Source organism: Capra hircus, chromosome 2 (assembly GCF_001704415.2).
Source record: "Capra hircus breed San Clemente chromosome 2, ASM170441v1, whole genome shotgun sequence".
NCBI classification, from domain to species: Eukaryota; Metazoa; Chordata; class Mammalia; order Artiodactyla; family Bovidae; genus Capra; species Capra hircus.
In genome coordinates this window covers 44262878-44282981 of record NC_030809.1, presented here as the reverse complement: position 1 = coordinate 44282981, position 20104 = coordinate 44262878, and the positions used below count along the sequence as shown (strand labels likewise).

At 41.5% G+C, this 20104-nt stretch overlaps 2 protein-coding genes across 10 annotated transcripts in view; one reads left to right on the top strand and one right to left on the bottom strand.

The window, feature by feature from the left end:
- ABI2 (abl interactor 2) overlaps positions 1 to 12744 on the top strand; it is a 105358-nt gene extending 92614 nt beyond the window's left edge. For 6 of the 9 annotated variants that reach the window (XM_018060628.1, XM_018060647.1, XM_018060652.1 and 3 more), the window contains one exon: positions 8239 to 12744. In XM_018060628.1, the coding sequence (XP_017916117.1) occupies positions 8239 to 8414 (176 nt within the window). In that variant the 3' untranslated portion in view covers positions 8415 to 12744. The remainder of the gene's footprint in view (positions 1 to 8238) is intronic. The other 3 variants (XM_018060623.1, XM_018060614.1, XM_018060640.1) reach the window with 2 other exon arrangements.
- Positions 13347 to 20104, bottom strand: part of RAPH1 (Ras association (RalGDS/AF-6) and pleckstrin homology domains 1) — a 103797-nt gene continuing 97039 nt past the window's right edge. The window contains 1 exon segment of the mRNA XM_018060606.1: positions 13347 to 20102. Within this exon segment, the coding sequence (XP_017916095.1) occupies positions 18820 to 20102 (1283 nt within the window). The 3' untranslated portion in view covers positions 13347 to 18819.

Sequence of the window (20104 nt, the reverse complement as noted above, 5' to 3'; positions counted from 1 at the left end):
GAATTTTTTCAAATGATTTTATTCCTGCTCCCATGCTTTAAAGCATTCTTTTGTGGTATCTTATATCAGAAGTATCTCCATATGAAACTTTATTCCAGAAAATAATGGTTTCTCAGTTTCTTTGTAAAGTAGTTGTTTGGCATTTCTTTGGATGAAAAGTTCTCTGAATGTATCAGCTAACCATCATATGGCAGTTTGGGGACAGAGGCTTCCAGGTTTCATCATGACTGGTCATCTCAGGAGAAGTGTGTGCTGTCTCAGAAATTTTCTGGTAAGGAAATTAAAGCCACTAGCATACTGGGTTTCAAAAGTGACTGCACATTAGAATCACCTGGGAGCTTGTATTAACAAGTAGTGGATTTCCACTTCTGGCTGAGATGGAGCAACAGTAATCAGATTTACCCTTCCTCCTAAAAACAATTGAGAATGAATCCAGGAAAAAAATATAAAAGATAATAGTTTTCAGACATTGGATAACAAATATTGGTGGACTGTGATCCCAGAAAGAAGGAACTCAAACATGGTGTGAGCCTTTAATTGTCCTAGCTTGGCCATCTAGCAGTAGTTTCCAGGCCATGGTACAAGGAGGTGGAACCCCAATAAGCCTGGACGTCTCATTGAGTAGAGAAGATAGAGATCAGAGTTTTGGGAGGCCATGGAGTATAGGTAACTACAAAAAGACACAGGACAGAGCTCTGGGATAACTGCAGAAGAGTCTCCTTGAATCTTTTGACAGAGTACCGATCTGTACATGTATGTGAAGAAACCGCCTACGATTGGAGAAAGAACAATCAGAAAGGAATAGGCAGAAAAAGTCTTGGAAATAACAGGCCTGGGAATAGTTCATGCTCCCAAACCAGCGAGAATAGAAAGACCTTGTAATACACAAGGCATTGAGAAGAGGCCTCAAAATTGTGTCCCCTGATGTGTGGGGCCAAATTACCACTAAACTATCTAGGTTGCCCTAGATTGCCCTAACAAAAGTTTAAATGCAAACTTTGAAAACATCCAGCTGATTTCAAGTAACTTAGCTGAGCTCCAGGACAAAACCAGCACTGTTGAAAGGACTTAACAAACCAGTGCACCAAACAGTAAGATTCATAGTGACCAGCATCCAATCAAGAATTACAAGACATGTAAAAAGACAGGAAAATATAACTCGTACCTAAAAGGAAAGCCAGTCAACAGGAAAGACCTAGAAGTGACAAGATGTTGGAATTAGCAGACATGGGTATAGTTTATGACACCACATATATCCAAGAAGGTAAAGGAAAACGTGAATGTGAGAGAAAAGAGAAAGAGAAACCCATACAGGATTTCTGGAGATGAAAAATACTATGTCTAAAGTGACACTTAGAAGGAAAGATCAGCGACCTTGACAATATGACATTAGAAACTATCCAAAACAAGGCACAGAGAAAAAAAACAAAACCAGCAACAGATACAGGAAACAAGATGAGATAATATTTATTCACAGGAGATGTTATCTTTTATGTAGAAAATCCTAAGGAAGGAATCTACAAAAAGCTCATAGAACTAAAAAGTGGACTTAGCAAGATGGCAGACTACAAAGTTGATTTGCAAAATTAGCTGCATTTTTATATACTAGCAACAAACAGAGATAGAAATTTACAAAATAATACCTTCTGTAATAACATCAAAAACATGAAATACTGAGGGATAAATTTGGTAAAAGATATGTAAGACCTGTTGATGAAAACTATAAAACTGAAGATAAATAAAAGCCTTAAATTGAAATAAATGTTCTTTGACCATTATTGTGAAGAGACTGTTTTGCCAAATTAATATATAAAGTGAATGCAACCTCTAAAAATTCTAGCAGTCATTCTTACAGAAAACCAGTTTTGAAAAAGAAGACTAATGTTGAAGGATTTAAACTACCTGATTTCAGAGTTCTAGTGTAAAACTACAGTAATCAGGACAGTGTGGCATCTGTATAGAAATAAAAAACAGTGGAATAGAAAATAGAATCCAGAAAAAGATCCACATGTTTTTTGATGAAAGTACAAGATAATTCAGTGGGGAAAAGATATATTGCTTTTAACAATTGTATGTACATCTGTAAAACATGAACTTCAACCTTTATTACCTCACCATACACAAAAATTAATTCAGAATTTATGCTGGAATGTAAAACTATAAAACTTTTAGAGGAAAATAGAGGAGAAAATCTGTGTATTCTGGGGTTAGGACAATTTTTTTGTAGAGAGCACATTAAAAATCATGAAGCTTAAATGAAAAAAGTCAATAAACTGAATTTCATTCAATTAAATTTTTATTTTTTAACTCTGATGTTAAGAATGATGTTATATGACAAGGCCAGCCATATAGACTGAGAAGAATATTTACAAAATACCTCAGGAGACAACTTGTAGAAAAAACAGTTTGAAAACATTTCATCATAAAAGATACATGAATTATACATGAAAAGATGTTCAACATTAGTTATTAGGGAAATGCAAATTAAAGCTACAGTGAACCAAACTACACCAGAACACACCCTGTGGAATGGCTGCAGTTAAAAACATGATGCCAAGTGCTGGAGGAATGTGGTGAAACAGGAGGTGGTACAGTGTACATTGCTGGGAAGTATGCAACATCTCAGCCACTTAGAAAACTGCTGGCAGCATCTTACGAAGTTAGATGTACACCTACCAGCTGATCTGGCAGTCCCTTCCTACACGTTGATTTATGAGAAATGAAGGTGTATAGTCACACAAGTACTTAAACTCAAATGTTCATAGCTGCTTTTTCATCATAGCCGAGACTGGAAACACCCCAAGTGTCTTTCAGCTGGTGAATGGATAAGCTAACTGTGGGTCATCCATCCATTCAATGGAATACTGTTCAGCAGTGGAAAGGATTAAGCTACTGGTTCTTCCTGGCTCTGATGGTAAAGAACCCACCTACCAATGCAGGAGACTTAAGAGACGTGGGTTCGATCCCTCCCTGATGAAGGGAATGGCTACCTACTCCAGTATTGTTGCCTGGAAAATACCACAGACAGAGGGGTCTAGTGGGCTATAGTTCATCGGTTTCAAAGAGTTGGACACAGCTGAGCAACTAACAGACACAACAGTCTAAATGGATCTCAAGCATTATGAAAAAGAATCAAGGCACAGAAGATTCAGGCTTTATGATTCTTTCTAAATGAAATCCAGATGAGTGGTTTGGGCTTCCCAAGTGGTATTGGTGATAAAGAACTCCCCTGCCAATGCAGGAAACTTAAGAGATGCGGGTTCAACCCTTGGGTCAGGAAGATCCCCTGGAGGAGGGCATGGTAACCCACTCCAGTATTCTTACCTGGAGAATGCCATGGACAGAGGAGCCTGGTGGGCTCCATGGGGTCGCAGAGAGTCAGACACGACTAAAGTGACATAGCACACACACATACTGGCAGGTGAGGGAATTTACACAGGGGCACAAGGAAACTTTCGGACCACCAGTGTTGGACAACCATTGTCCAGTGTGATGGTTGTGGTGGGAGCTGTTCATTTGTCATGTGTCTGGGTACATACATGTATCAAAACTCACTGAATTTTACGCTTAACTGATTGTGTTTTGTGTCTAAATTGCATCTTAATAAAGCTGCTTCTAAGAAAAGAAGCACCCAAGGTACTCTGTAGGGTGTGGCCTTGGACATTGACAGGCTCTGCAAACTTGTTAGCAGACTTGAATATTGTCCTGGACAAAGGGATGACAGTTTTCAGTTCTGAAAAACCAGCTCAGTGATTCCTTAAGAGGAAAGCATAATGAAAAGATATGCTTGTTAAAAAATCTACTCCTCAGTGAATATGCAAAAATCTGGGGAGACTTGTAAGAGAGGAAAGTAAGTTTATTTTCAGTCCAAATAACTCTAAAAGAAAATGCCTGATATTTTTCAAAGTTTATCTTTGTTAAGCCAAATCTTTTAAAATGTAAAAATCAGATAAGCTCTTCCTTCCTCTTTCTGGGAAAACAAAAATAACCAGCTGTGTTCATCTTATGATTGACTGCTCTTTGGGTGTGCATGCATGTTAAGGCTGTTGTTGCCTGATGTCTTATTTTGCTATCTTAGACTTAGATTCATAGACTTTGCTAACTTAGCAAAGTTATAGACTTAGCCCTGGCTCTCACCTGTGCCTGCATTTAGGGTCACTTCGGGAGTGTTTAATGTGTCCGCACTTCCAGATTAAATCAGTCTGTGGACGGGGGACCCAGGCATCAGAATTTTTTAAGGTTCCTCAGATAACTTCAAGGTTGAGCACCACTGCATAGGTTTATCCTAAGTGGAGATAACTTGTATATATAAGTATCTTGGTTGAACATGGGGAGAGAAAATACATTTTCTTGTATTTATTGGCATAATGCAAAACTTATTAATATGAGATAGTCTCCCCATTTTGCAAACTAGAAAACCGAGGTTCAGAATAATTTATAATGTTATATAACAGAAAATATGTTAGAGATAGTATATCACAATAGTTAATAATTAAAAGGGCTAACATTTATATAGAATGTTTACTATGTACAAGGCCCTGGGCTACACATTATATGTGCATTGCCTCATTTAATGTAACAGGGCTTTGAGGTATTCAGTTCAGTTCAGTCACTCAGTCGTGTCCAACTCTTTGTGACCCCATGAATCGCAGCATGCCAGGCCTCCCTGTCCATCACCAACTCCCGGAGTTCACTCAGACTGACGTCCATCGAGTCAGTGATGCCATCCAGCCATCTCCTCCTCTGTCGTCCCCTTCTCCTCCTACCCCCAATCCCTCTCAGCATCAGAGTCTTTTCCAATGAGTCAACTCTGCATGACGTGGCCAAAGTACTGGAGTTTCAGCTTCAGCATCATTGTTTCCAAAGAAATCCCAGGGCTGACCTCCTTCAGAATGGACTGGTTGGATCTCCTTGCAGTCCAAGGGACTCTCGAGTCTTCTTCAACACCACAGTTCAAAAGCTTCAATTCTTTGGCACTCAGCTTTCTTCACAGTCTAACTCTCACATCCACACATGACCACTGGAAAAACCATAGCCTTGACTAGACGGACCTTTGTTGGCAACGTAATGTCTCTGCTTTTCAATATGCTATCTAGGTTATTTAATACCCATTATATAGCTGAGTAAAAAGCATCTTGGTGCTGCTGCTAAGTCGCTTCAGTCGTGTCCGACTCTGTGCGACCCCATAGACGGCAGCCCACCAGGCTCCCCTGTCCCTGGGATTCTCCAGGCAAGAACACTGGAGTGAGTTGCCATTTCCTTCTCCAACGCATGAAAGGGAAGTCGCTCAGTCGTGTCCGACTCTTCGCGACCGCATGGACTGCAGCCCACCAGGCTCCTCTGTCCATGGGATTTTCCAGGCAAGAGTACTGGAGTGGGGTGCCATCGCAGCTTAGGAAAGTGGAATATATTCTGTAAAATAATAAGTGGTATAGCTGGGATCTAAACTTGACAGCATAACTCCTGAGCCCACATTTTTAACATTGTCTTTTTTTAACATTGTCTTAAGCTTGAACTCTGACAGACCTGGGATCGAGTCTTGGCTCGATTTTTACTGGTGTTAGATTATTTGTGACAAAATGCCTCAGTGACAGAACTTCTTGGCAGAAGCATAAACAGTTTATGATTTATCAGGTAGCATTTCTGTCCTTACAAGACTTGTGTCAGTTCCTTGTCTTATTTATCTTTGTATCTCTAAAAATCAGAATGGCTGCTCCATTAATGATTGTCCAAGAATGAATTAGTGCCTCTCATTCTGAGGAGTCCAGAACGCTCCTCGGTGAACATGGCATGCGTGATGTGCTTTGAATGCTGAGTGTGAGTTTCTCAGGCAGAGGAGAGAGAGAGGAAGGGCCATCCAGTCAGAGAGAATCCTCTGAGTTGAAAGGGCATTGTGAGTAATGTCCTGTGCCTGGGGCCCTGGTGAATTTTAAGGAGGGAGTGGGTGAGCTAAGGGTGCCGGATGGGAAGTAAGTTATAGTTATATTGGGAGGCCTTGAATACCAGGATGAGGGTGTTTGGAATTTTTTTTCTTTTTGAAAAATCTGATAGTAGAGGAAAATTGTGGAAGATCTTAAGTAGGTTAATGCTAAGTTCCCATGTACTTATATTTTAATTTTTTAAAAAGATACTTGATAATACTGTAGAGTGCATTAGAAAGAAAGAAAAATAGGAGTTGGAAAGACCAGGTTGGGTATCTTTCTAAGCAAGAGATTAGGGCCTCAGCTGGGGTAGTGGTGCTGCAAATGTTGTCCACATAAATAAATAGATGCAAATGGAAGTATTTTTCATGCAGCACTGTCACTCAGTTCTTTTAACTCCTTCAGAGTTGTTTGCCAAAAGTCAGTTGATGTTCTGCCTTTAAAAATTATGTTTTGTATGATGGGTCATCTGATAACCTCATTAAAGTCTACCCTAACTGTCGTTGAAAGCAAAGGAATGGGAGCCACCTCACTTGTGAAAAAGCGGGGTGTTCTGGGGAGTCATTCTCTAATACCATGCTGGTAATATGAATTGGCCCTTTGGCACCCAGGGTGTTTCTGTACTTAAGCATAGTGCACCACTGTAGTTTTAAGTAGGAGAAAGATAAGCAGGAAATGAGAACTTTTATGACTGATGCTTGACTGATGGTATCGTCCCAGGCAGATCAGATTTAGATGCAGGATCATGTCACTCATGCTGCTTAGAAAGTCTTCAGGTGCCCCTAGTGATACGTGTATTCCAGTTTGGAGACTGCTGCACGGATGAGGGCATTGACTATGACGATGGAGAAAAGCGTGGGTTTGAGAGATTCAGAAGGCGCGGAATTAACAGGATTTGCGGTAGTTTCCTCTAAATTACTTTTCAGTGGGTTTACATTTCTGTAAGCATCAGGAATGTTATCAGTCCAAAAAAACAAAAGTTAAAATTAAGTTGACTGGAAATACTAAATACTCTACATATCTTGTATTCTCTTTAAACTTGTATGTCATTTAATTATATTTGTTTAGGTGTTTGATTATACTTTGAGAAATACACACAAACTGTAGTTTCTGCTAAACTATTTTCTGGCATCCTCTGTCACTCTAATGGCAAATACTCAGTTTAGGAAAGCTGTTGAATTTTTACTCAAGCAGGCCAGAAATTCAAGTTAACTGGAGCAAGTTTTACTATCTCAAAAGTCCCTGTTTTTGTTTGTTTCTTATTTGTTTAGGATTAAGGTTGCATAAGAAACAGTCAATATATGCTTCTCACAATAGATAGAGATTTTATTGAGTGAAATTCTGAGTGGCATAATGAAGGTACAGAAGATCTTTTTGTAGAAGGTTTAGTTTGAGGGAGACTAGTAAAGGGAATGGTTACCCACTCAGGTATTCTTGCCCACCAGGCTCCCCTGTCCATGGAATTGTCCAGGCAAGAATACTGGGGTGGGTTGCCATTCTCTTCTCCAGGGGATCTGCTCTATCTGGGGATCAACTTAGATCTCTTGCATTACAGGCAGATCCTCTACCATCTGAGGCAGTGGGGAAGCCCAATATAGGGTGTCCCAATTTAATTATACCACTGAGGAAAACGTAATACTTAAGAACCAGAGATTTTCCGAGAAATCATTGAAAGGCCCTGGTTAACAAGTTATTTAAGTAATGAAAATCATAGGAGAGCTCACAGGTATCTCAGTTTTCTTAACACTTTCAGTCTGTTACTGTGGAGGTGTTAAATTGGTGGCATAATACAGCATGTGTTTTGAAAGAATATGTATGGTAGGTGCCCATCATTGACACATTGTCACTCTCCTCAGTTAACAGGCATAGGCTCTAAAAGTGTGAGAAAAGAGACATGTCTGCTACTCCCTCAATTTCATTTTCTCACAGGCCTCTCCTAGTTTATCTCATTGCTGTAGTATCATTCCAATGTTTAAAGATACGTGCTTTTACATAATATGGTGCGTTAACACAAGCTCTACTGAAGAAACAGCCATCTTTCCCCATTCTGGGGTTGTGTGTATCTCTTATCAGACTGATCAGTAAAGTTTGACTAAATACTACTTTTTGCCGTCTATGAAGTTTTGAACCTAACTTCAACGTGGAATTCCACTGTAGAGACTGGGTATTAGACAATGAACTTGGGTGGAGGGGTGGGTCCTGTGTTGAGAAAGTCAGGTTTTGATGTGCTGTAGAAGTTCGGGAGGGGTAGTCATTACTCGGCTCTACCTTTCTATGAATGTCCTTCTTTTTTCATATCCTTTTTTCCCTCCTCTAGTTGTGGCAATTTATGATTACACAAAAGACAAGGAAGACGAGCTGTCCTTTCAGGAAGGAGCCATTATTTACGTCATCAAGAAGAATGACGATGGTTGGTATGAGGGAGTTATGAACGGAGTGACTGGGCTTTTTCCTGGGAATTATGTGGAGTCTATCATGCATTATTCTGAGTAAAGCTCAGCAGGGCTGTCTCCCTCACAGGAATAGTCAGGTCTTCCCAGATTATCGAAAGGCCCTGGGGATTCCCCTCCAGTGAAATGAATGAAGGATACAAATGACAAAAGCTACCTTTTTTTTTTTTTTTTGGTTTATCCCTCAGTATTAAAACAAAAAAGCAAGCTGAATTTGAACAAATGGACCTTTCTGCCATCACTTATACTATGCTGAGCTGTTTGGATTGAAATAAAGTGACGGTTTCTGAATATATCAGAGGTATAACAGTGTAACTATGTGAAACAAATCAGGTTAAGACTGATTCAGAAAAAAAATCTGGGATCTTTCTCAGGAATACTGTACACCCTTGGGATTTCTCCTCCTGCGGAATCTGTGGCACTGGATGATCTGCAGTGCCTGTGCTGAAGGTTAGCCGCGTGGCCCAGTGCGTGCCCCAGCCCCACACTTTCTTCCACTTGTATGAGGGAGGGGGAACCAATATTTAAGTATCATACATAACCATTTTTGTAACTGTTTCAGATGACCTATTTCCTCTTCAGCACTGTAAATTCTGCATTTTCTCAGCACTTGAGTGCTCCGAACCAGTTAATGTTGAGCTGACTTGCATCCCTTCATGTTTCTCAGTTCGTAGATTATGAGATCGATTTGAGTCTCCATTCTGAGGGTGGTTTGGTCCTGCTGCTGCTGCTGCTGCTGCGTGAGACTGCATTGCTGCTGATGGCAGTGTACCCACAGGGGTGATGGTGCAGCCGGTTTCACGAGCTCAGGTGGGCGTGCCGAGGTAGACAGGAAGGCTCCTAAGGTTCTAGAGAGGTGAACGGTAGGTAGAAGTGCCTTGCTCACGAGGCATCCTAAACCCTGGCCTTAGGTGCTGTTTTGAAGAGTAGGATCTTAGAAGTCGGACCAACTGTTTCTTTACTACTTTGACTATTTAGGGAACAAAATTTTTTTTTAAATAGTTATTTTCAATTCTCTTGAGAGTCACTGGGAATACAAGGCTTGCTCCTGTGCTCTCTGAATGTTATTAATGGCAAGTGTTAGCTACTGTTGAATTTGTTTACTGACTTAGAGAAGATAACTATTCCCCTGATTCTGTGTGATTGGCCTTTGCAGTAGCTGCTCTTGGTGAGAATCTGAACCTTAAATTTCAGATTAAGAATAGTGGGATGAGTGGTATAAGGCCAAGTGCTTATCCAAGTTTTTGGTTTCTTTTTCTCATCTGCACAATTACAGCTTTGAATTCAGTGGAGTTTGGAAGGCAGATGACTTTAGTCATCTCTTCTGTAATAAGAGACACTGAAAAAAATCCAGGAGGCCTGGCTGTTTGGCAGGTGAATACTGTGATGAGGCACCAGCTCACAGGCCACAGCTGCCATGGGTCCTTTCTAGTCTCAGTGGCCTGGCCAGCAGGGAGCTCTGCCAGGTGACCTCCCAGGGCTGGATGAAAGGTGAGAGGTGGCAGCTGTGTATATGTCAGACATGGGCCTTGAACAGGACAGTGCAGGTGAGGAACGTGAATGTAAAGTGAGCAAGTGTCGTAGGTGTGAGGGAGTTCAGACAGTGCAGACAGAGCTACTACTACTAGTACCAGAGCACAAAACTCATCACCATGTAACTGAGACCCAGATACAGTGTTTCCTTAAGATTTCTGTTTTAAAGTTGCAGGTTTTTTTCCTTACACATTGCAGTTAGCAAAGATTTCCCAGACACTGCATTTCATTTTCATTAACTTGCCTCCAGTACACTGTAAACTACACTTCATACTTTGTTAGGTCACCTTGATACCCTTAATTCCCTGCAATTCCCTGTCTTCCTTCAAAGTAATGGCCCTTGAGTGTCCTCTGAGCCTTCAGCTTCATTATGGATGCAACCAAGACTGTACTTGGAGAGGTTAAACTTTTCCTAGTGTTGGTGTGTAACTAGGAAAACTGTTTTGAAATTAGATGTTAAAAATTATTTAAATAGTTTTTTGCTGAGAAAGCTTAGTGGACTAATAAAGCAGAAGGTATTTCAAAATCCAGCAAATAGTTCCTACAGCTCCCACCTTCAGAAGCCCAGAAGGCAGCTGTGCATAAAGAGTTGGTGGTGGTCAGCTTGCCCATGGGACCCCTGCCGGACTCGGGGGCTGAGATTCCGGTGAAGACCTGCAGCACAGGGACCCATGGGTCAGCCAGTTTTCCCTGTATTTTTTAGTACTAATGTGTGTGTAGTTTTTTGTTTTAAAAACACCACCTTTTGGGTTTTCTGCATATTTTACCTTTTTTGTACAGTTTTAAATTCTACATATTGTTTTGGAAGGATACTATGTCATGATGATGGGCCAGGCTTAGAGTCATTGGGGACTTCTAATATTTCATAGGCTGCATGTTATTAATAGTCTGAGGGAAGTATTTGTTTTATTGTAAGTTCACCCCATTTTTAAATAAGATGGTTGGTAGGAATTCTAAACGAGTGCAGAAATTTTACATGCTACGTAATATTGTGGCAAAGATGATTCAGGTATAAAATCTGCTGACCAGTAAGCAACCATTTTTTTGGGCTAGAGGAGGTCCGTTTCCTCTTGAAGTGTTTTTGACTTGTGTCCACTCACTTTTGCCTTTAAAAAAAAAAGAGGGAGAGATGTGACTTAAAAGTTGCTCCCTTTTTAAAAGTATTACTATTGGACAGGCCATGGGGATTTCAACAAAAGCATACTTTTCTTGTTGACCTAATGACCTAGGCAATAAATTGAAAACCAAAATCTTGTCAATCTAGATTTGAGATTGAGCCTGTTGTTTGACATACGTAAGAATCCTTTAAGGTGTCTGGTCTAGTGCTTCCCGTCTTTTGCCGACTTGCTTGCTTCCTTCCCGGGGGCCCTGCTATTTCTCACGCAGCGTTAAGGACCTGCTGCTTTTGCTGTGTTCCTAAGAGTCACTGGTGAGGCGTTTTCCTCCCTCCTCGTCCCCTCCTGCTGCTGCTCGCTACCCAGCCAGAGAGGCCTTCCTGTCTTCACAGTGGCCTCTGTGCTGTAGCTGTGCCCCTCAGCAGTCTCACGACCACCAGGGTTTTTCTGAGGCATGACGACGATAGTAGTGTGTTTTTACCCTTTCGTGCTCCCTTTCTTCTAGCAGGCGACCATTCTGCATTAAGAACTGGTACTTTTTCTTTCACTACCTTTCTTCCTCTCTGGAGAGAGCATGGCATGACCTGAAGGCCACCTCTCTCTCTGAAAAGGCTTTGATGGACGAGCTAGCAGGTGCTTGATACATCCTGGAAAAGAATGGGGATCTGCATCACTTCTCATCTGTTTGCTTCTGAACTTCTTTGCCAGAAACTCCTGATCAGTGTTAAGGTGATAATTTCCCTCACATGATTTACTTAAGAGTTTTAGAGCTAGATGAAATTTCAGAAATTTTAGTTCAGTCTCATTTTACTGATGAGGTTAGATGTTTCATTTCAGGTAACAGCTAGTTAACAACAGTAGAATCCCTGACTCAGCGCCTGGTATTCTTTCTGCAACTGTCTTAACTGTGTTATATGTTTATTTTAAAGTTCTACTTGATGTCTTCAGGAAGATACTTGAAAAGTTAACACTATGTTTCAGTTAATACAATTCAAAGTGTTGTTTAAAGGACTGTATTGAGTGCAGCCTTAATTAGTAAAAGTAATCTTCATTTTAACCCTTTTGACACTACACTCGGTACAACTGGTCTTTTTCATTAGGTGTATGTAGCTAAAATGGTACAGTGTCTCAGCACTGGAAGGAGCAGCACAGCCTTATCTGAGAGCCTTAGAAAACAGTTCTTGAATGGAGGCAACGCGCTCATTACCTTATTTTGTGCTGAGCTTTGTTCTGATTTGAGAATCTCATACTTAAAAAAAAATTGACAAATAAAATGACAGGGCCTGTGTATAAATGATCCTTGCTAAATATCTTGGTTTTTTGTAAAAAATCAAACAAAAAGCAGACAAAAAGCTTATTTTCACATTAAAATGGAAACGTCTTTTGCAAACTTTAGAATTCTATGGAAAAGCAGTTTTTACCATATTTTGTGTCCATGCATCTTTTTCTTAACAAAATAGTTTACAGAAAAGAATGTAAACAATTTGTGATCTGGCCAGTTGTGCTTACAGCTCCCAGAGGGAGGGTTGGGGTTACGCCTTCAGTAAAAACGATGTAGGAAAACCTGAGGGAGCATCTCTTGCCAGTAATGTTTCTTGTGTGTGCCATTAAACCACCTCCAGATAAGTTGGGGGGACATTTCACTTTTTAATTTTGAAACTGTATTTGGAATTAATTGTTGCTGTGTACTAAGAACTTGGCCTAAATAAAATCCTACAAGGTATATCCGAATGTCTTGTGAACGTATTTCTGCAAGTAACCTTTTTGGCCGTGCCCTGCGGCATCTCAGTTCCCTGACCAGGGAGTGAACCCGAGCCATACCAGTGAAAGCCCAGAATCCTTATCACTAGGTGGTAAGTTACAAGTGCTGGCCTGCTGCAGTCCATGGAGTCGCAAAGAGTTGGACACGACTGAGCCACCGAACTGAAGTTAAGTGTGTCAGAAAATCCTTCCCTGTTGCTCTACTTGGTCCTTATTTTTGTTGTAAATGAACCTGAAGTTTTGATTACTTTTCACCAAATACATACAGTTCTTTTAATATAAGGAAACCTTCTGTTTTTGTAACATGATTGTAAATACATTCAAATCCACATTTACACATACCTTGACACAGCAGTCAACACATGATTGTGATACCAAGGCTTCCAAACAAAAAGCTCTTACCTAACTGTTGTTTAAAGGGGGAAAAATCTTGTTATTTTCAGTCGAACACATCAAATTAGTTTACGCTCTATGTGCGTGTTGCAGTCTGTCTTGGGTACTTCAACGTAAACAGCAAAACCAGGTTCTTATGGTGCCGATCCACAAACAGTCCAGTACAGTTCAGATGTTTAAATGAATCTATGTATTCTTTTTATTAAGGACTGGATAAGTTGACATAATGGAAACACGTAAATTACACTGACCGCATGACTACTGTCCTAAGCCATTACAATAGTTTACTGACAGTAACTTGGCAAGAATAAAGTAACTTGGAAAATAACTTAATCCAGCAGTAGAATAAAAACATCATCAGTAGTACTGAGTCTCTCTCTCATATATATATCTATATATAGGTTTAGCACAATCAGGGAGCAAGGCACATAATGAAATGAGTGTACATTTTAAGTAGAAGAAAATAATAGCAACAAAGCTGAAAGGAAAACTGTAACTTCATCTTTACCGAGCTGTGCATAATCATCTGAATAATGTCCTCTGTCCTGTACTTTTAATGCAGTTCCTTTTGCCTTTTTCATGCTTTAAAAAGGTCTGTTCCTACACTGTATATATTTATGGCAAAGCTCCCACAGCCTGGATGTTAGCTTGAGCCTTTACTCCTTTTTTTAAAAAAGAAATGGGAAGAAAGGGAGCAATCTCAGTTAAATGTGCAATTTTTCTTTAAAACAGTAAACAATGCTTTTATGACATTGACACAAGCTGATATTCTAAATGTACATTTCTATAAAAGTTCACTAGTGGCTGACAATAAGATTAAGCAAAGTCATTTGAAACATTCCAGTTAATGCTGTTTTTTTCCCCTAGGAGAAATTATTTACAAGTAGAGAGAAATATAGGAGGTGGTAATCATGAAAAATGGCAGTTTTTGGTATTAGGTTACAATAAACAAACAATGGACAGTTTGCAGAATGCAGATTTTGTTTAAGTGCCACAAGCATGTTCTGCTTAAGAAGAGGTTGAGGCTTCAATTATGAGCTTGGTATTAATAGACATCCATGTTCAACATTCATTCTGAACTTGGCCATCTTTTAAACATGTAGTATTCACCATCACCCTGACCTGACTCACTTCTCTAAATGTCTTTGGTAGAAAGCAGCCAGACCTTGATTAGGTAGATGAAGCCATCTCTTGTGAGACAGTCAGTCACTTTTTCTGTTTCTGCACAAACTAGAAACACCTTCCTTCTTTCATTAGCACCTCAAAGTTTGCTTGTTAAATTTTTTTATGCTGTTCCTCCAAGAGAGTTCAAGGCACTGGGAAATATAACAGATGTTTTCTAAATGGTTTATTCTTCAACAAGCAAAGAGCAAACCAATTTCCTTCAAATGTTTATCAAGTATATTGTGTTTAGCTTATTTTTACTTAGCAAGTGTACTCTACAGCTAAATTTTGGATTTCTTATACATATAGACCTTCTAAGGGCACAATTAAGAACTGAACACTTGTTTACTTTGAGGGAGACTAGTAAAGAGATAACAATGGTCTTCCATTCAATTTTTAAAGGAAAATAAATCTTAATTCTGTACTACTTGCATCTCTCCATGGATCAAATCTCAACTTTGTGAGTGGGCAAACATTCCTATAGGGTCAGGAATAACTTGCTATATGTAAATAATGTGAAGTGTATAAAACAAAACGTCAAGCGCCAAGAGGTTCTTGCAACCGACAACAATTTTTAGAAATAAACATCCTCTTAGAAATGTACAAATCCAAATTATTTAAAGGAAGTCATTACACCTATAATCACATAGGATCATACAGTCTTAATTGGTTTAAACAAAATCTGTGAGGTTATCAGATTATGTAAGTTACAAATTGTTAGTTCTAAAATTAACTACATAAAACCTACATGAAACAGTTTGGTAATATAGAAACTAGGAAAAGAATTTGTTTAAAATCACCTTGTGTTTGTAACAAATTGCTTTTAACTGCAGGAAAAAGACGGACAAGGGGTTCTGTTGGTGGCCTGATAGTCAAATCAGTCCGACTATTACCTGAAGTTTTTTTTCAGGCTCCTAATAGCCTAACATCCTTGACATGAACTTATTAGCAGTTGTATTCTCCCAGAATAGCAGCTTCTGAAACTCTTAACTGGATGCACAGCTCCTATTAACCTTGACCTCAGAGTTGTTAACCTATTGGAATTATTCTTCATGATCCCCCCCGTTCTGTTTACCTTTTTGATCTCCTTAGACTGCTTTTAGTGGCAAGTAAACTTACATGGAGATGGGACTGCCAAGATAGTTCGCAGCCCTTCCTTAGCAGGCTATGCCGGCAGGGGGCAGGAGCACCTTGATGTCCGAGGACTGTGGGACAGTCTGTGGGACATTCCTCTGAGATGTTCTAATGAAAACTGTTTCCTGTAACTTCTGAAGAATCAGCAATCTTATCTTAAAAAGCCCCAGAAATAAAAAACACCCAATTTACAGTGAAGTGGGTACCTGTAAACCTTAAGAGTAGTTACTTTTTCCAAGAGCAGAATGCTACAGCAGCTAAGGGAAAAATGTATTTGGGTAATAAAAGCCAAGCTTCAATATAGAATAATCTAACATAACTATGAACTTAATGTTTTAACAGAATAGGCTTTGCTGCCCTTCAGAGTTGTTGCCAAAACTTTAAGCATAGGTTGGATCCAATTTTGAAATTTTGTGGTACAAGTTAAGGATGTCACTAATTAGCAAGTCACTAGCTCTTAACAGGCACCTGTCTGCACTGTGCTCAACAGCAGGATACTATTCATTTTTCAGTACAGCCAAGCCAACTGACAAGACTTTCTTCCTTGACCTGGAGAAGCCATGCTGGGTTAGAGGAGCTGAGCAGGAGGCAGTGGAAGAAGGCACAGTACCAGTGTCATCCGGCAGTGTTTTTCTTGAACACACCAGGGAAGAGGAGCGCCTAGATAACAGGAGTCTCCAAACTGCATCCCAACAAAAATCCCAATTAAAAAAAAAAAAAACAACCCAGGGAGTAAAACACTAGAAGTATATTTAAAGTATCATTTTGGTTTTTTTGATTCAGTTGTTTCACATAAGAGGGAAAAAAAAAGTTAATAGCTTTCTTTGTCTCTGGAAAAATGTAAAGGGCAACAGACTGTTGTTAAATAGTCACGAAGCCACTGACACAGTTCCTCTCCCTGGCTGTGTTCTCCTCAGTGTCCCTGGTGTTCTAAAGGATATCTGCTCTTTCAGGAAAATGATACACTAGAAGCAGCATCGGTTCAGGATGGCTGCCGTCAGGACTCAACACAAGCAAGAAGGCCCAGGAAATCCCCTGCTGGAAAAAAAAGGTTGGATCTTACGGCTCAAATCAGGAGTGAAGGAAGACAGGAAATGTGATTTCTTCCCTCAGGGAGAGCTGTCCATCCTTACATAAAAGACCACCATCACAATAAAAAACCCTAGTGATGAATGTTTACACCATTGGATTCAGAGTCTTAAAAGTCCTCTATCTCACAAATAAGGGTGATCCTTAGAAGATGTGGGCAGAAGACTAGGGAATCACTTCATTCATGAGTCACAGTGGCGCCTGGCAGTGTTGCTCAGATGTACTCAAATCGCAGTGCATGCTTAAATGAACAACATAGGTGTGGTACAGGTCACTTCATAACCATGAGAATATCAAGCACATAAAACCTGGTGAACTGAAAAAGATCTAAAAAAGTATCTTATAAAGAAGTAGGGCTATAACAAATGCACACTGGTAAATATTCTTATTGCTCTATAAACAGGAGTATACAATCACATCCTGGAGATGTGACAGTGGGGGGGGGGGGTTCCACTTTCTCTGATGCAGTGCTTTGGTGCAGTGAGAAATCCTGTGTACACAGCGCAGTCTTGCTAACTCTTGAATTATTTACCATCTCTGTCCCACGTTATGGACATCACTTTTTCCTTACAGACAGGGTCGAACACTTTGGCAGTTACACTGGTGATCCCTATTCACAACAGGCACAGATGTTCATTACAAGGTGTGCTGACTTATCACTGCTGGGGAGGTACTTTTTAATCTGTTTAAGAGCAGTTCTAACCTTGGCCTAATGGTCAATTTATCATCACAAACTGCTAAGTCAGTACACATTTCTCAAATACCAAGGAAAATTCAGAGGGGAAAATGAAACATCCAGAAGTACAGTGTGAAGCCTATGGGATCATAGTGTGTCGTTAGAGCAATGTTCCATGTTACACCAACCTGCATATGCATAGCATGTAATGTCACCTACTGTCCTTGGACTACAGACTCCATCAGAATACCTGGTCACGGACAAATCTCTACAACCGGGCTTCAACAAGCAAGGACCCTATTGTGCTCCGGTCACTATGGATGAAATCCTCGAAACACTCATTTTCCCCCGCTCCCTCTATGATAGTCCCAAACTTAAGTGAATTCTTTGTATGCCACATTACCAGCTACAAAAAACCTAATTAATGACAGCTGCACAGGGGCCAGTTTTCTCTTTTCTAATCCATCCCTTCAAAGAGCAATACCAAAAAAAAAAAAAAAATTTCAGGTGATTTTGTTTTTCGTAATGATGCAACATAATCGACAAAGGATGTGAGTATCTTATATAGCAGCTGTCTATGGATATCTAATATCAACACCCACTCACAGCACACACTATAAGGAGGTAACTGGTGACCCAAAGACACACAGGGACAGAGCATTCTGAGGGTATCATGTTGGATAGTCTCTTACAATAAATCAAAGCAAGGATCGTGAAACCAAACTTGATGTAGCTTCATAAGCTCAAGGAAAGGATCCCAACAGTACAGAAAGAACTACAGGGTAACAGCACTAGGTTACCCACGTGACACAGGCAACGAGCTTACCTGCGACAGCACGCTCTAGATCCCGGTGGGGTCGCGGCAGCAACGCTGCAGCTAGAATGATTTAGTTACACCACATGGATACTGTTTTCTATGCACAACCACACACTGATAGTATCTGAAAATTTCCCCACACTGCACGATGACCCATTCTATGAAACTGATTCCTAATTAAAGTGCCCCTGTATGTAGAGAAATGAAGTGTCAAGCAGTTCTAACTTCAGCCAACTGGGGGAAAAAACACAAAAGCCCCATAGATACACCAAACATTCTGGTTGTCTTCTCAAACTGAGAAATAGCACATTATACATCTATCCTTAATATATAATACACAACATGCACAGAAAGGCCGCACATGGACATTTATAAAATATCTTCTAAAGTCTGAAGTTTTTGGTCCAACCCAAATGATAGATAACAAAAATCATTAGGGACAAGACATATATCCCCTTCCATGCCGCTGCCACCTAAAATACACGAAACTCATTTCCAGATTAGGAGAGAGAAAGAATAAATAGAATCACTTTCAGCTATATATATATACATATAGATATATGTATACATATATATATACATACACACGCTACCTATCTATATATGTATAGCTATGTGTGTACCCGAACATGTGTACACACACAGAGCTGAACACTACCTGAATAACGACATACCAGGAGGCTCTGAACACCTGCATTCACAGATGATCAGGTGAGCTGATTGTAGAACTGATTACACATTGCATGAAAATAAAATCCTAAGGTAGCTACCAATCTCTTGAGAGCTTGGTGTTCTGGTCTCTCTTGGGGGGAGCGGGAGGCGGTCCTCTCCGCAACGTTGCATAGCCTGATATATGACTGCCTCCGTAAGCGGCTTTCTGCTGCTCAGAAAGCAGTTCAGGGGGTGGCGGGGGCAATGCCATGTCATCCATGGTGGCTGTGGGTTCCGCTCTAGACACGCGCGAGGAGGAGAGCGAGCCGTGCCGGGTGATGGACTTGCGCTGCAGTGTCCTGTTGAGGTCAGCCAGGAAGCCAGGCTGGACACTAAGGCTGGATTTGGGCGAGGTGGGCACTTGCGGCACGACTGCGGCCGTGGCTGGCTGCTCCGAGATCTCGGCTTGAGTGAGGCGGGTGCTATCGTTCCGTTTGGGTCGCGTGGGCGGAGGGGCCTTCTTCACCGACGTTTTGGACCAGGGCTGCGGCTGCGGGTTAACAACGGCCACTTTTGGAGAGGTGCTTCCTGAGAACACTGCTGGGATGTCGATGGGGGGCAGAGGAAGCTCGGTTTCCGGCGGAGGGGGTGGGAAGTCAGAATCGGACGGAGGAGAAGGGAACTCCACCACCGAGTCCTTGCCGCGCCCACTCAGCGCAGCCACCTTCGCGGACAGGCATCCTTGCTGGAGCACCCCGGGAAGGTTAACTCCGGAAAGATGGAGTTTTCCTGGCTTGGGGGGCGCTGCTGGAGGTGGTGGGGTCTCCTTGCCAGGAGACCCCGAGGGTTCGGCTGGCGATGCGAACTTGCTGATTAGACTGTCCACTGAGGGTTTCTTGGGCTCAGGGTGCTCTGCACAGCTGCTGGACTTAATGCTGGAGTTGCGCTGCGGGGTCGGGGGCGGTTTCTTTCCCCCGGGGCTGCAGGTTTTACTGCTCTTTTTGCCGGGAGAGCTGCTTTTGTCGGGGGTGGGGGCAGGAGCCGCTGTGGGTGTGGCTGGCGGTGGTGGTGGCGGTGGCGGCGGCTGCGGGGCCGGGGTGGGTGGTGGTGGCGGTGGAGGAGGAAACACCAGGCTGCTCTCTGGGGGAGGAGGGGGGAAGTCCGGAGAAGGGACAGGGACGGAGCTGGGCTGCCACTTGGGCTTTGCTTTCACGGCAGGGGGGGACTGTGGGGCGAGGCTGACCGAGGCAGGCTTTAAGGGCGGCCCCTCGGCGGGAGGTGGGGCTGGAGGTGGGGGGAACTGGCTGGCTATCTGCTTCACCACGGAGGGCGCGGGGGACAGGGGCGAGGGGGGTGGTTTTACGCTGAAGCTCTGCTGCTTGGGTAGCGTGGGTGGGGCA